This window comes from Rattus norvegicus, chromosome 2, assembly GCF_036323735.1.
Source record: "Rattus norvegicus strain BN/NHsdMcwi chromosome 2, GRCr8, whole genome shotgun sequence".
NCBI lineage: Eukaryota > Metazoa > Chordata > Mammalia > Rodentia > Muridae > Rattus > Rattus norvegicus.
Genome location: NC_086020.1, coordinates 86,270,230 through 86,286,961, shown reverse-complemented (window position 1 = coordinate 86,286,961; position 16,732 = coordinate 86,270,230). Strand labels below are relative to the sequence as shown.

General features: G+C 41.9%; 1 protein-coding gene across 1 annotated transcript in view; it reads right to left on the bottom strand.

The window, feature by feature from the left end:
- LOC120100761 (zinc finger protein 728-like) overlaps positions 1–15,930 on the bottom strand; it is a 56,315-nt gene extending 40,385 nt beyond the window's left edge. Inside the window, 1 exon segment of the mRNA XM_039103576.2 lies at positions 15,738–15,930. Coding sequence (XP_038959504.1) covers positions 15,738–15,746 — 9 coding nt within the window. The 5' untranslated portion in view covers positions 15,747–15,930.
- Between the last annotated feature and the right edge of the window lie 802 nt (positions 15,931–16,732).

The window sequence follows — 16,732 nt, the reverse complement described above, 5'->3', positions numbered from 1 at the left end:
CTCCATGACCAAAAATCAGATTGGTAAGGAAAGGTTTTATTAGGCTTTATCAGCCTAATAAAGGTTTTATCAGCACAGCATGGTTCATTATTGAAGGAGGTCAGGACAGGGATTTAAACAAGACAGGAACTGGGAGGCAGAAGATGATTTAGACATGATGGCAGGGTTGTGCTTATAGGCTTTCTATAAGTGGCTTGCTCAGCCTGCTTCTTTATAGAATCCAGGGATATCATTCCTGAGTTAGTACCCTGTATATCAGGCTGTGCCATACTCCATCTGATGCACTAGGAAAGTGCTCTACAGGCCGACACACAGCCTGATTGGTTATTTTTTATTTTTAAGTTTTTATTAAACATTTTATTCATTTACATTTCAAATGTTATTCCCTTTCCCGATTACCCCTCCACAACCCCCTCCATTTCATCCCCCTTCTTCCCCCTCCCCTTTGCCTCTATGAGGGTGCTCTTCCACCCACTCACCTACTCCTGCCTCACTGCTCTAACATCCCCCTATGCTGGGTCATCAAGCCTCCACAGGACTAAGGGCCTCCCTGCCCATTGATGTCGGATAGGGCCATCCTCTACTACATTTGTACCTGGAGATATGGCTCCCTCCAAGTATATGCTTTGGTGATTTAGTCCCTGGGAAATCTGGGTGGTCCAGTTAGTTGATATTGATCTTCCTATGGGGATGCAATTACTGTCAATTCCTTCAGTCCTCCTTCTAGCTTTTCCATTGAGGTCCCCAGGTTCAATCTGATGGTTGGCTGTATCTGCATCTGTATTGGTCAGGTGCTGGTAGAACCTCTCAGGGAACAGCCATACTAGGCTCCTGTAGGCAAGTACTTCTTGGTGTCAGTAACAGTGTGGGTGCTTGGTGTTTGCCAATGGGATGGATACCTAGGTGGGGCAGTGCCTGGTTGGCCTTTCCTTCAGTTTCTGTTACATTTTTTGTCAATGTCTTTCCTTTGGACAGGAGCATTTCTGGGTTAACAATTTTGAAATGTATGGGTGGCCACATTGCTCAACTGGGGGCTGTACCTATCTACTGGAGGTGGTCTATATAGGTAGTATCTCCCCTGTTATGTATTTCAGATAAAATCACTACCATTGGATCCGGGGAGTTTCTCACTTTCCTCGTGTCTGGGACTTTCTAGTGACTTTCCCCAGTTACCCGTCCTCCAGTCCTACATGTTTATATTCAATTTCCAGACCCTCTGTACTTCTCTACTTTCCCTCCCAATACACTTTAACCCACAAATTTAACTCCCTGACCCATGATGCAGTTTTTAATAGTCATACTTGTGGTACATTGGACAGTTATATACTCTTCAGACTTAAATATGAACAACATTCATATTCTATTACTTAAAACAGAGCAATGTTCATTTCCTGCCCTTCAGCAACATCATAGGATAGCAGCATATTTTCACCACAGATGGAGTTTTGAACTTGTTTTCTCATTCTTTTTTTTTTTTTTTTTGGTTCTTTTTTTTCAGAGCTGGGGACCGAACCCAGGGCCTTGAGCTTCCTAGGCAAGCTTGTTTTCTCATTCTTAAGTGGGATGCAGGAAGTTGCAAAGAAAGAAAGGTAAAAACCATCTAAAATACATGTTTTCGAAATATATTACTGTAGAATGCTTCTCTTCTGAGAAAGCACAATAAATGATCTTCCAAAAATATATCTGAAGCAGGTCTTGGGAGCTACTTCAATTACAGCCTAGAACTGGCAACTCGTGACCTTCTTTACCATTAAAAAAAAGTGTAAGAAAGAGTGATGAGATCGACATTCACCATTCTTGGATTTTTCTGCAAATTCAGGATCAATGTTGAAAAACACTGGCATATCTACTTCTTCTTGTGTACTAAGCCTTTGTTCTTCAAAACAGAAGCACTGTACTTTGTTGAAATACTGTCTGACTTCAAACAGTGCAACATCACATGTAGAAATCCCAATTACTGGTTTGTCAGTAGGATTCTTAGCTTTATAAAATGCCAGTGCAGTCTCTTCTGGTACCACATATATTTCTGTTTGCTGAGATCTGAGGTTCCATTGGAGACTGGTATGAAAGTTAGCATTGAAGGTTACCTTAATGATTTGATCCATAACAGGCACCATGTTTTCAATCTGGTCTGACGCATGCCTGGCCACTAGTGATTGTCTAAGTCCAGCAAGTGTGAGCACCATCTTGTTCCACTGCCACCCATGCTGGAAAGGGTTGCTGCTCCTTGGCTGCCATGAGTTTGCTTATGTGGTGGATTATACTGAGGGATTTCCATATATTGAACCATGATGCATCCCTGGAATGAATCCTATTTGACCATGATAGATGATAGTTTTGATTTGTTCTTAGATTCAGTTTGTGAGAATTTTACTGAGTATTATGGCATCAATGCAAATCAAAACAACCCTGAGATTCCACCTCACACCAGTCAGAATGGCTGAGATCAAAAACTCAGGTGAAAACAGATGCTGGTGAGGATGTGTAGAAAGAGGAACACTTCTCCATTGTTGGTGGGATTGCAAGCTGGTATAACCACTCTGGAAATCAGTCTGGAGGTTCCTCAGAAAATTGGACATAGTACTACCTGAGGCCCCAACTATACCACTCCTGGATTATACCCAAAAGACGCTCTAACATATAACAAGGAAACATACTCCACTATTATTTTCATACTAGCCTTATTTATTATAATAGCCAGAAGCAACCCAGATGTCCCCCAACAGAAAAATAGATACAGAAAATGTGGTACATTTACACAATGGACTACTACTGAGTCACTAAAAACAATGACTTCATAAAATTCACAGGTAAATGGAAGGGACTAGAAAATATCATCCCAAGTGAGGTAACCCAGTCACAAAAGAACACACATAGTATGCATTCATTGATAAGTGGATATTAGGAAAAAAGCTCCAAACACCCATGATACAACTTACCGACCACACGAAGGTTAAGAGGGAAAGCTGAAGTGTGAGTGCCTCAGGTCTACTTAGAAGTGTGAACAAAATAATCACAGGAAGTAGAGGGTGGGACGGACTTGGGAGGAAGTGAGGAGGGGGAGGGCATAAAGGGAGAGCAGGATCAGGTGTGGGAGTAGACAGGGGGGATATACAGAGGATCAGGAAATTGAACGGAAGTATGTAATAATGGGGGATGGGGAACTAAGGGTAGCCACTGAAAATCCCAGACATCAGGAAAGCATGAGGCTCCCAGAAATCAAGGGGGATGAGATTAGCTGAAATGCTCAACAAAGGAGAGAGAGAGAGAGAGAACCTGCAGAGACTATATCCAGAGGTTAGGCAGAGTGAACGGGTGGGGTCACCCATCCTTCTCAAAAAAATTTTTTTTTCTTTTCTTTTTTTCGGAGCTGGGGACCGAACCCAGGGCCTTATGCTTGCTAGGCAAGCGCTCTACCACTGAGCCAAATCCCCAACCCCCTTCTCAAAATTTTAACCCAGAAATTCTCCCGTCTAAAGGAAATAAGACAAAGTGTGGAGCAGAGACTGAAGGAAAGGTCATCCAGAGACTGCCCCACCTGGGGATTCATCCCATATGCAGCCACCAAACCCAAACAATATTGCGGATGCCAGGAAGTGCATGCTGACAGGAGCCTGATATGAATGTCTCCTGAGAGGCTCAGCCAGAGCTTTACAGATACAGATGTGGATGCTTGCAGCCAACCATCGGGCTGAGCATGAGAACTGTAATGGAGGAGTTAAGGGAAGGACTGAAGGGGCTGAAGGTGTTTGCAACCCTATAGGAAGAACAACGCTATCAACCAATCAGATCCCCCAGAGCTCCCAGGGACTAAACCACCAACTAAAGAATACACATAGAGGGACCCACGGCTCCAGCTGCATATGTAGCAGAGGATGGCATTGTCTGGCATCAAAGAAAGGGGAGGCCCTTGGTCCTGTGAACACCACTCGATGCCCCAGTATTGGGACACGCTATGATGGTGGGGCTAGAGTGGGCATGTGGATTGAGGAGCACCCTCATGGGGGAAGGGGAAGAGGGATTTGGGGAGCTCTTGGAGAGGAAACTGGGAAGAGGGATAACATTTGAAGTGAAAATAACCAAAATGAAAAAAATTGTAATACAGTTTTCCAGCTAAAAGAAAATTCTATGTCCAGAGGGATTCAAAACAATTCTCTGAGGCAAAGATCTACAACCAATCCTTCAACCATTAAATAAGTGGAAAAAAAGTGCACCTAAGAACTTTTTCTATGAAGCTATTATCACTTTAATAACAAAATCAGGTAGAGAAACAAAAAACAACAAAAGAGCACTAGTAGCCAATATCCATAATGAAGTCAGATTCAAGGTGCTCAAAACAAACTGGGGGAAAAAACCTTGCAAAGAGAATACAGACACATGCCAAAAAGATTACCTACTAGGACCATGTTGGCTTTCATGCAGAGATAGTTCATCATATGCAAGTCAATAAATGGAATATGTGACAATGACATATCTTATAGACTAAAATCAGATGATCACATCAACAGGGGTGGAAAATCCTTGAACAAACTCCAGTATGCTTTTATGCTAAAAGTGCTAGAGAATGTAGGACTGGACAGTTGTTCCTTCAAGGGAAAGAATGTAAAACCTGTTTTCCTTACAAACTGAAAGGGGATTTCTACTCTGCTGACCTTTGTTCTACCTCTGTGGCAAGAAACTCTAATGCCACTCACTATCCTCCAAGATGCTTCTTGTAATTACTTTTTATCACTCACTTAAACCTGTTTTTCTACTCAATCTATAGAACTTATCTTTATAGACTTGACAGTGAGTACCCTCTTGGTCACATATGATCTGTATTTAGCTACCTTTGTCCTTCAGGAGATTTATGTATGTTTTGTTGTGCATAGAGAATTGAGGTAATTACCACTATTAGAGCTTTCACCTGACTGACATTCATAAATATGCCTAAAGTGAACATGTGGGGGTCAGAGTCTCAATGATTGAACAAAACAGATTCTACTTTGTTGTGTTGGGCAAACTGCTTTCAGACCTCCCCTGCCTTGTTATTCTACTGTCATGAAGGCCATGAACCCCTGCAGGGATGCTGTTTGGGCGCATAAGAGAGAGAATGGGGAGTAAAAAGGACTTCATGAGAAATTTTAAAGAATTATTTAAATAATTAAGGAGGTAAAAAAAATAAGAATATGGTTTTTAAAAGTAATATTGGAGCTGTTACCCAAATTCTCTGCTGGCCTGCAGCCACTCTGGGCAAACTCAGCAGTGGTCAACATAATACCTAAACCACACGAAGACATACAAAAAAGGATGAGTATTTGCCCTCTTTTATACAGACAATAAATGGGCTGAGAAGGAAATGGAAAATTGGGAATGTTTCCCAGGGAAACAACCCCCTTCACAATATCCACAAATAATACAAAATACCTTGGTGTAACTGTAACCAAGCAAGTGAAAGACTTGTATGACAAGAGCTTCACATCTGTGAAGACAGAACTTGAAGAAGATAATAAAAGATGAAAAGATGTCCGATGGTCATGGATAAGCAAGATTAACATAGTACAAAATGGCCATCTTATCACAAGCAATCTACAGACTCAGTGGACTTCCGATCAAAGTTCGAACACCATTCTTTCTTTCTTTCTTTTTTTTTTTTTTTTTGTTAACTTGAGTATTTCTTATATAGATTTCAAGTGTTATTCCCTTTCCCGGTTTCCGGGCAAACATCCCCCTCCCCCCTCCCCTTCCTTATGGGTGTTCCCCTCCCAACCCTCCCCCCATTGCCACCCTCCCCCCATAGTCTAGTTCACTGGGGGTTCAGTCTTAGCAGGACCCAGGGCTTCCCCTTCCACTGGTGCTCTTACTAGGATATTCATTGCTACCTATGGGGTCAGAGTCCAGGGTCAGTCCATGTATAGTCTTTAGGTAGTGGCTTAGTCCCAGGAAGCTCTGGTTGCTTGACATTGTTGTACTTTTGGGGTCTCGAGCCCCTTCAAGCTCTTCCAGTTCTTTCTCTGATTCCTTCAACGGGGGACCTATTCTCAGTTCAGTGGTTTGCTGCTGGCATTCGCCTCTGTATTTGCTGTATTCTGGCTGTGTCTCTCAGGAGCGATCTACATCCGGCTCCTGTCGGTCTGCACTTCTTTGCTTCATCCATCTTGTCTAATTGGGTGGCAGTATATGTATGGGCCACATGTGGGGCAGGCTCTGAATGGGTGTTCCTTCAGTCTCTGTTTTAATCTTTGCCTCTCCCTTCCCTGCCAAGGGTATTCTTTTTCCTCATTTAAAGAAGAAGTGAAGCATTCACATTTTGATCATCCGTCTTGAGTTTCGTTTGTTCTAGGGATCTAGGGTAATTCAAGCATTTGGGCTAATAGCCACTTATCAATGAGTGCATACCATGTATGTCTTTCTGTGATTGGGTTAGCTCACTCAGGATGATATTTTCCAGTTCCAACCATTTGCCTACGAATTTCATAAACTCGTTGTTTTTGATAGCTGAGTAATATTCCATTGTGTAGATGTACCACATTTTCTGTATCCATTCCTCTGTTGAAGGGCATCTGGGTTCTTTCCAGTTTCTGGCTATTATAAATAAGGCTGCGATGAACATACTGGAGCACGTGTCTCTTTTATATGTTAGGCATCTTTTGGGTATATGCCCAAGAGAGGTATAGCTGGATCCTCAGGCAGTTCAATGTCCAATTTTCTGAGGAACCTCCAGACTGATTTCCAGAATGGTTTTACCAGTCTGCAATCCCACCAACAATGGAGGAGTGTTCCTCTTTCTCCACATCCTCGCCAGCATCTGCTGTCACCTGAGTTTTTGATCTTAGCCATTCTCACTGGTGTGAGGTGAAATCTCAGGGTTGTTTTGATTTGCATTTCCCTTATGACTAAAGATGTTGAACATTTCTTTAGGTGTTTCTCAGCCATTCGGCATTCCTCAGCTGTGAATTCTTTCTTTAGCTCTGAACCCCATTTTTTAATAGGGTTATATGTCTCCCTGCGGTCTAACTTCTTGAGTTCTTTGCATATTTTGGGTATAAGGCCTCTATCTGTTGTAGGATTGGTAAAGATCTTTTCTCAATCTGTTGGTTGCCGTTTTGTCCTAACCACAGTGTCCTTTGCCTTACAGAAGCTTTGCAGTTTTATGAGATCCCATTTGTCGATTCTTGATCTTAGAGCATAAGCCATTGGTGTTTTGTTCAGGAAATTTTTTCCAGTGCCCATGTGTTCCAGATGCTTCCCTAGTTTTTCTTCTATTAGTTTGAGTGTGTCTGGTTTGATGTGGAGGTCCTTGATCCACTTGGACTTAAGCTTTGTACAGGGTGATAAGGATGGATCGATCTGCATTCTTCTACATGTTGCCCTCCAGTTGAACCAGCACCATTTGCTGAAAATGCTATCTTTTTTCCATTGGATGGTTTTGGCTCCTTTGTCAAAAATCAAGTGACCATAGGTGTGTGGGTTCATTTCTGGGTCTTCAATTCTATTCCATTGGTCTATCTGTCTGTCTCTGTACCAATACCATGCAGTTTTTATCACTATTGCTCTGTAATACTGCTTGAGTTCAGGGATAGTGATTCCCCCTGAAGTCCTTTTATTGTTGAGGATAGCTTTAGCTATACTGGGTTTTTTGTTATTCCAGATGAATTTGCAAATTGTTCTGTCTAACTCTTTGAAGAACTGGATTGGTATTTTGATGGGGATTGCATTGAATCTGTAGATTGCTTTTGGTAAAATGTCCATTTTTACTATATTAATCCTGCCAATCCATGAACATGGGAGATCTTTCCATCTTCTGAGGTCTTCTTCAATTTCTTTCCTCAGTGTCTTGAAGTTCTTATTGTACAGATCTTTTACTTGCTTGGTTAAAGTCACACCGAGGTACTTTATATTATTTGGGTCTATTATGAAGGGTGTCGTTTCCCTAATTTCTTTCTCGGCTTGTTTCTCTTTTGTATAGAGAAAGGCAACTGATTTATTTGAGTTAATTTTATACCCAGCCACTTTGCTGAAGTTGTTTATCAGCTTTAGCAGTTCTCTGGTGGAACTTTTGGGATCACTTAAATATACTATCATATCATCTGCAAATAGTGATATTTTGACCTCTTCTTTTCCGATCTGTATCCCCTGGATCTCCTTTTGTTGTCTGATTGCTCTGGCTAGAACTTCAAAAACTATATTGAATAAGTAGGGAGAGAGTGGGCAGCCTTGTCTAGTCCCCGATTTTAGTGGGATTGCTTCAAGTTTCTCTCCATTTAGTTTAATGTTAGCAACTGGTTTGCTGTATATGGCTTTTACTATGTTTAGGTATGGGCCTTGAATTCCTATTCTTTCCAGGACTTTTATCATGAAGGGGTGTTGAATTTTGTCAAATGCTTTCTCAGCATCTAATGAAATGATCATGTGGTTCTGTTCTTTCAGTTTGTTTATATAATGGATCACGTTGATGGTTTTCCGTATATTAAACCATCCCTGCATGCCTGGGATGAAGCCTACTTGATCATGGTGGATGATTGTTTTGATGTGCTCTTGAATTCGGTTTGCCAGAATTTTGTTGAGTATTTTTGCGTCGATATTCATAAGGGAAATTGGTCTGAAGTTCTCTTTCTTTGTTGGGTCTTTGTGTGGTTTAGGTATAAGAGTAATTGTGGCTTCGTAGAAGGTATTCGGTAGTGATCCATCTGTTTCAATTTTGTGGAATAGTTTGGATAATATTGGTATGAGGTCTTCTATGAAGGTTTGATAGAATTCTGCACTAAACTCGTCTGGACCTGGGCTCTTTTTGGTTGGGAGACCTTTAATGACTGCTTCTATTTCCTTAGGAGTTATGGGGTTGTTTAAGTGGTTTATCTGTTCCTGATTTAACTTCAATACCTGGTATCTGTCTAGGAAATTGTACATTTCCTGAAGATTTTCAAGTTTTGTTGAATCTAGGTTTTTATAGTAAGATCTGATGATTTTTTGAATTTCCTCTGAATCTGTTGTTATGTCTCCCTTTTCATTTCTGATTTTGTTAATTTGGACGCACTCTCTGTGTCCTCTCATTAGTCTGGCTAGGGGTCTATCTATCTTGTTGATTTTCTCAAAGAACCAACTTTTGGTTCTGTTGATTCTTTCTATGGTCCTTTTTGTTTCTACTTGGTTGATTTTAGCTCTGAGTTTGATTATTTCCTGCCTTCTACTCCTCCTGGGTGTATTTGCTTCTTTTTGTTCTAGAGCTTTTAGGTGTGCTGTCAAGCTGCTGACATATGCTCTTTCCTGTTTCTTTCTGCAGGCACTCAGCGCTATGAGTTTTCCTCTTAGCACAGCTTTCATTGTGTCCCATAAGTTTGGGTATGTTGTACCTTCATTTTCATTAAATTCTAAAAAGTTTTTAATTTCTTTCTTTATTTCTTTCTTGACCAGGTTATCATTGAGTAGAGCTTTGTTCAATTTCCACGTATATGTGGGCATTCTTCCCTTATTGTTATTGAAGACCAGTTTTAGGCCGTGGTCGTCCGATATCACGCATGGGATTATTTCTATCTTTCTGTACCTGTTGAGGCCCGTTTTTTGACCAATTATATGGTCAATTTTGGAGAAAGTACCATGAGGAGCTGAGAAGAAGGTATATCCTTTTGCTTTAGGATAGAATGTTCTATAAATATCCGTTAAGTCCATTTGGCTCATGACTTCTCTTAGTCTGTCGACATCAGTGTTTCATTTCTGTTTCCATGATCTGTCCATTGATGAGAGTGGGGTGTTGAAATCTCCCACTATTATTGTGTGAGGTGCAATGTTTCGAACACCATTCTTTACACACCTTGAAGGAACCATTCTCAACTTCATGTTAAAGAACAAAAATCCTGGGAAAGCTAAAACAAACCTATACGATAAAAGAACTTCTAGAGCTACCACTATTCCTGATTTTATGATATATTATAGAGCAATAGTAATGAAACTGCATGATATTGGTGTAGAAGTAGGCAAATTAATGAATGGAATCAAAAAGAAGAGCCAGAATTAAACCTATGGATATTTGAATTTTACAAAGAACCCAAAACCATACACTGGAAAAAGTATCTTCAATAAATGGTGCTGGTCTTACTGTATATCTGCATGTAGAATAGAAAAAGATTCATAATTATCACCCTCCACAAAATTCATGACCAAGTGAATCAAAGACCTCAACATAAAACCTGATACACTAAATCTAATGGAAGAGAGAGTGTGGATACCCTTGAATAAATTCATATAGGAGATAACTTCCTGAACAGGACATCAAAGCCTCAAGCAGTAAGATCAACAATTAATAAGTGGGACCTCATGAAACTGAAAAGCTTCTGAAAGGCAAAGGACACTGTCAATAGGATAAAATGGAAGCCTATAGAACGGGAAAAAGTATTCACCAACCCTACACCCCACAGAGGGCTAATGTCCAAAATATATAAAGAACTCAGGAAGTTAGACACCAGCAAACCAAGTAACCTAATTTAAAAAAAAAATGAGGTATGGAGCTAAGCAGAGAATTCTTAAACAGAAGTCTCTAATGGCTAGGAAACACTTTTAAAAGGTTCCACATCCTTAGTCATTAGAGAAATACAAATCAAAGTGACTCTGAGACTCTATACCTATCAAAATGTCCAAGATCATAAATTCAAATAAAGGCACATGCTGGCAAGAATGTGGATCAAGGAGAATACTGCTCCACTGCTGTGGGAGTGCCAACCTGTACAACGGCTATAGAAATCAATTTGGCAGTTTCTCAGAGAATTGGGAATAGTTCTACCTCAAGACCCAGCTATACCATTCCTAGCCATATACCCAAAATATCTTCAACCACACCACAAGGACACTTGCTCAAATATGTTCATAGCAGTTTTATTATATAAGGCAGAAACTGCAAACAATTCTGATATCCCACAATAGACCAATGGAATACTACTCAGCTATTAAAAACAAGGACATCATGAAATTGGAAAGCAAATGGATGGAACTAAAAAACATCATCCTGAGTGAGGTTACCCAGACCCAAAAGGACATGCACGGTATGTACTCAATTATAAGTGGATATTAGCCATAAAGTACAGAATAACCAAGCTAGGTCCAGAGACCTAAAGAAGCTAAAAGAAAGAACAAGGAAGGCCCAAGGGAGGATAGAAGTGGGTGGGGAAGGGAATAGGAAAGCACATGGGTGATTGTGGGGTAAGGGGTCAAGTGTATGGAGAGCCTGGGAGGGTCAGAAGAGTGAATGGAATTTGATGAATAGCGAAGGCAAAGGAAGGATCACTGGGACATGCCTGAAATCAGGGATACAAAAGGCCCCAGGGAGTCTATAGTTGTGACTCTATCTGAGTTCTTAGCTGTAATATGTAGTTCCTGCTACCCCACTTTTAGCTCCCAGAAGACCATGCTACCAGCACCTGACCAGAAGCCACCCTGTATCTGCAGATGAAACATACATACATATTAACTTATTTTAAATATGCTTTAGCTCAATGGCCAGGCTCTTCTAAGCCTTCTTCAGCGGTCTCACCCTTCTTTTCCCTCCCAGTTCAACACCTCTAAATCTGCCCTCAACTTTAGTTCGCAGTCACTTTTAGTCCTAGCTCAGCATCCATTTTACTTGCATTTCTAATCTCCCACTGGGAAGCAGCCAATGGCCTCTCTGCCCAAGATCTCACATGGCTGGGGGCTGTTTCTTGCCCCAAAGCAAGGCTAATCTTTTTCTCCCCTCCTGGGTCTGCTAGCCTGCCTAGGAGAAACTGGAAGTCCCACCTCTTCCCCCAAGTCATTGGCTGCTAGCATCTTTGTTGGTCAATCAAGAACCAATTGGGAAACAGGTCCTTCAGTGTTCATTCCTGATCAGGTGATCAGACTCACACTCTACACCTAGCAGTGGGGAATATGGAGCCTGAAGTGGCTTCTTCCTGGAGTCAGGCAGGACTGTCATTGGAGAGATAAGGACACTAGTCCACAGGAACAAAACCTTCAACCCAAAATTTGTCCTACCTACAAGAAGTACAGGGGGAAATATGGAGCAGACACTGAGGGAATGGCCAGCCCCTGATTAACCCAAATTGAGACTCTTGTCATGGGCAAGAACCAATGCCTAACACAATTAATAATACTATGCTAGCCTTGCAGACAGCAGCTTGGGTTAACTGTCCTCTGACCGAATCCATTCAGCAGCTAAATGAAAAAGAGGCAGAGACCTACAGACAAACATCAGACAAAGCTGGGGGTGTCTTGTGGAAGAGTTGGGGGAAGGTCTATGGTACTGGGAGAGAGTAGGGACTCCACAAAAGACCAAGAGAGTCAAATAACCTTGACCCTTAGGGGTTCCTAGAGGGGAACTACAAATTATAGAGCATACATGGGCTGGACCCACCATCTGACCTCTGAACATTTGTAGCAGAACAGCAACTAGGCCTTCATGCAGGTCTCCCCAGGACTGAAGTGGGGGCTGCTCCTGACTCTATTCATGGCTGTGGATCCTGATTGCCAATCTTGGCTACCTTATCTGGCATCACTGAGAAAGGATGTGCCTAGTCCTATGGTGATTTAAGGTGCCAACAGGTGTTGATAGGGGAGAAAAGTTCCCTGTTCTCAAAGAAAAGGAGTACATGGAGAGAAGTATGTAAGGGAGGACTGGAAGATGAGCCAGGGCCTTTGATTGACATGGAAAATGAATACACAAATCAATGAAAAAGAAAGAAAAAGAAAGAGAGAGAGAGAGAGAGAGAGAGAGCGAGAGAGAGAGAGAGCGAGCAAGCAAAGTGTCCTTGGACTCACTGACAGACATACTTCAAAGCAGAAAATTGTAGCAATATGTGCATCTCAGGTTTATTTACTTCTCATTTTTATCTCTACCAAAATCAGTACAAATGAGGTTTCATATTCTTTTCATGACCTCTGACATGTACACAGTCATCACAAGGAACTGAATCACATCACCCAACACATTGTTCCTTCAGAGTTTCCCAGAAAAACTTGTCAAACATGCCGAGGTTCCTGCCTGAGTCTGTTAAAATCAGTAAGTCCTTCATTCATACCATCACTCACAGTAGCACTCGGATGAAATGAAAACAGTCTGGGAAGAAAAGGGCAAGACTGCACACCATAGGAGACTGGACTGCTCCATGAGGAAAAGGAAGGAAGCCCACCTTGACAGCTTACTCTACTGCCAGGATGTGGGTGACTACAGATGGGAAGGACAGTGGTAGATGTAACTGTCATTTCGCATCTGTAGAAGTGCAATGCTGTTCTCAACAGATTCATGTAAATTCAGAAGAAACCTCCATGAGGCCATGACAGAAAATAACAGAGAAGCATATGCAAAGATAACTAACATTCCCTGTAAGTACAGAGGAATGGTCAAGGCAGGCAGAGAGGGGAATCCTTTCTTACATGGTAAATGCAATCAAGTTTCTAATCCCCAGCCCTAAGACATCAACAAAAGGATGCTAGTGAAACATTAGATTTAAGATTTCAAATACATTCCATAGAACTTCTTAAAGCACTTTTTCAAGTTTTCATAATTAGAAGATGTCAATTGGATGGATTTCTGTCAGGCCTCACTGGTGCTGAGAACTGAAACCAACCAGAAGAAGTTGGAAAACGTAGTTTAAGAATCTTTTTAGCTCTTTTTCTCCCTCGCTCTCTTGCTCTTACCCTCTTCCTGATTTGTCCCTTCTCTCCTCATTGCCCTCCTCACTTCTCTCCACATGTTCATGACCTACTCTTCTACTCCTTTCTCTACTCTACTCTCTCCTCCTCTGCCCTACTACCCTCTTAACTACCCTCCCCATGCTCTGAATAAACACTATTCTATATTTAAAAAAAAGAAAAAGAAAAAGAGAGAAAAAAAATAATCTTTTTAAAACACGGGGTTTCAAGTAGCTTAGGCTCCCTGTGAGTTGGTTATAAAGGAAAGGATGACTTTGAACTCCAGGATTCCTGACTTGTCCCCAAAAAGCAAAGATGACAGAAATGATGATTGAAAGGGCTTACATTCACTTTTATGTCACAGAGTTGTTTAACTTAAAATATATATGAATATTTGGTGCCTGTAAATTATAAATGAGCATGCCACTGTACCCTCTCTACATTGTAAGGAATGTGTTCTGATGTACAAGCTAGCATGTAATTTCAACTTCATATACTATTATATTTTTCCTGCAGATTAGTAACATTAACTAGGAAATGTATTTATTTTACACATCGTTGCAAACTCATTGAAAATTCCAGTAAACAGAACAAGGTGGTCTGAAGCCCATGGTTCCTGAGTGTAGACTTGAATGCCAAAAGCAAGTCTCCAGTTCACTAATACTTGGTTTCAATGAAGTGTGACAATATAAGGAAGGTCACCTGAGATAGGCAGAAGGGCTGTGGAGGAGAAATCCTGAAAAAACAAAAACAAAAACCAAAACAAACAAAACATCCCACCTGCTTGGCTGTAAATGTAAAACTCTTGGAAGGAGTCTGTGTGTGCAGAGACGGATGGCCCAGGTGGAAGTTCATTGAGGGGGCAGAGCCTGGAATTTTGTAGGTTCAGGGGTAGCTGTCCTACCTTGGGCTGGTTTTACCTTCAGAACAGTCAGTCCCTGCCTCACTCTGTAGTGGACCACACAGCTTGTGACAATAGATAAAATCCTCTCACAATCCACTGCCTTGGCAGAACATGAGCTTCTACCAGTACAAAAGCTAAAATCTCATCAGAAGGTATCTTAGGTGAATACAATATCTCCCATTTCTCATAGTACTCACACCAATGTATTTTAAACCTTCCTTTCTTAATGACATTCTTTATTCTGTAAAACCATGAAAATGTCTCGTGTTGAAGCAAGACTTTAGATTAAACTAAATCTATATTCTCAGATAATGGCCACTCAAAAGGTTCTGGACTCGTCATTCTCTTAACCCTTCAAGAGGGGAACTGCCTTTTGCATCGACAGAAACCTTTGTGAAAATCACAAGACACCCAAGTGTGCAAGAACTTTCCAATTTTTTCTTACGACCTTCTGAAAACATGGGGAAATCTTTCTAGAAATAGTCAGGGAGCAACAGTGAAGCCCGCCATACCAGATACAGGGGCAGAGTACATTTAAGGGAATTAAGACATTGCTGATAATGTAAATAGGCAGAAGAAAACCACGGGACCAGAATGAGGCTATTTGTCCTTTCCCTTTCAGAGACATTCCAGCACCACCCAGACGTCATGAGTTCCATTTCTCTCCTCACACCAAGTCATCTCTCATATCTGAAAAGGAGTCCACATTTTGGACAGAACACATACTCAGTATTGTTGAGGTATTAGTGTCTAGTGATTTTAAGCGGAGGGGCAAATTCCACAGTTATTTGGATTCTGCACACACTGATTCATACCAATTACACGATTGTTCTGTGGCTATATAGCCATCTATTGTGATGATTCGGGTGACAGGGTTGTCTCTTATTCAATTCGAGGCATCCATAACTTTAACAATTCATTCCAGAGGAAAAGGAACATCCCATATACAGCAATCACCCTCACAGAACTCTCTGTCCCTGGACACTAGGAACTTTAGGAAGCTAGGTGAGCTCGAACAAGCAGTACTCTTCAGGACATAAAGTATAGGGGGCGCTAGGTGTCCGCGTGTTCTGTAGGTCCTGAGAAACTGACTACAGGCATGTGAGCACTGGTCTGCTAGGCAGAGCACATTTTCCCAGTAAAGATGAGCGAGCTCCCTTCAGCATCTCAGCACAGGCAGCCAGCAGACCCAGATTACCTTGGCCATCCTGTTGTTTTCAACCTTCTCCCCTTCAAACCTGTGCTCAGGGGCAGTGGTCCAGTCTAAGCAGCACAGCACCTCCAGGTCAACAACTTCCCTAGTCTCACAACAAATCCAAGTCAGCTCCCACGGCGTGCTACCCGCCACCCTACACAGTTTCTCAGATCTGCAAAACGGCGCTGCTCCCTACACCAACCTCCATGTCAGAGATCCAAATGCCGAGCTCAACAGTACAGTCGTCTAACTTTGGAGAGAAGTTAAGTTTGAAGAGTGAACTCGGATACTTGATAACGACGGACTGCCGTCTGATGACGTCACAGTGGTCGGGACTACATTTCCCACAATTCAGTGGTAAGAGCTTTCAGGAACCCAATGAATCGGTGTTTCACTCCCAGGATTATTGCCCATCTGTGAGTAGGTGACTTTGGGCAGCTAAGACCCCTGTGACTGCAGCAACGATGTTAGCCTGTGAGTCTGTGGAATCAAAGGAAAATTCCAAAAGCTACACCCCGCCCTAAGAAAAATTCCCATGCCGGGAAATTCCACCGGTTACACCTCACCCACCCATTTGTGGTTTTCTGACCTAGTTACACCCTGTCCTTGTGGTCCTATGACCAGCAGTTGGTAGTCTCATGACTGGCCGGATCAGCAGGGACTTTCCACCACCCAAAAACCACAGCACTGCTCCAGTCACCAAAGACACTGTGACCAATGTACCAATGAAGTTAAAGGGCAAATGGTTCCAACCAATCCTTGTGTGCCTCGATGTACCCATCCCCATTCCTGTGTTTTTGTGCTTAAAAGTAGACTGTATCTCTAGGACAGGGTTGTTGTTCTTCTTCTCCTGCTTGAAGGCTGAGGAACCCTGGTTTATTAATAAACCTCTTGCTGATTGCATCAAATCTCGGCTCTGGTGGTATTTGGGGACAAACGGATCTTTGGTGGTGGTCCTTCGGGTCCAACAAGTCGAGCTTTTCAAGGTGATGTTTTCT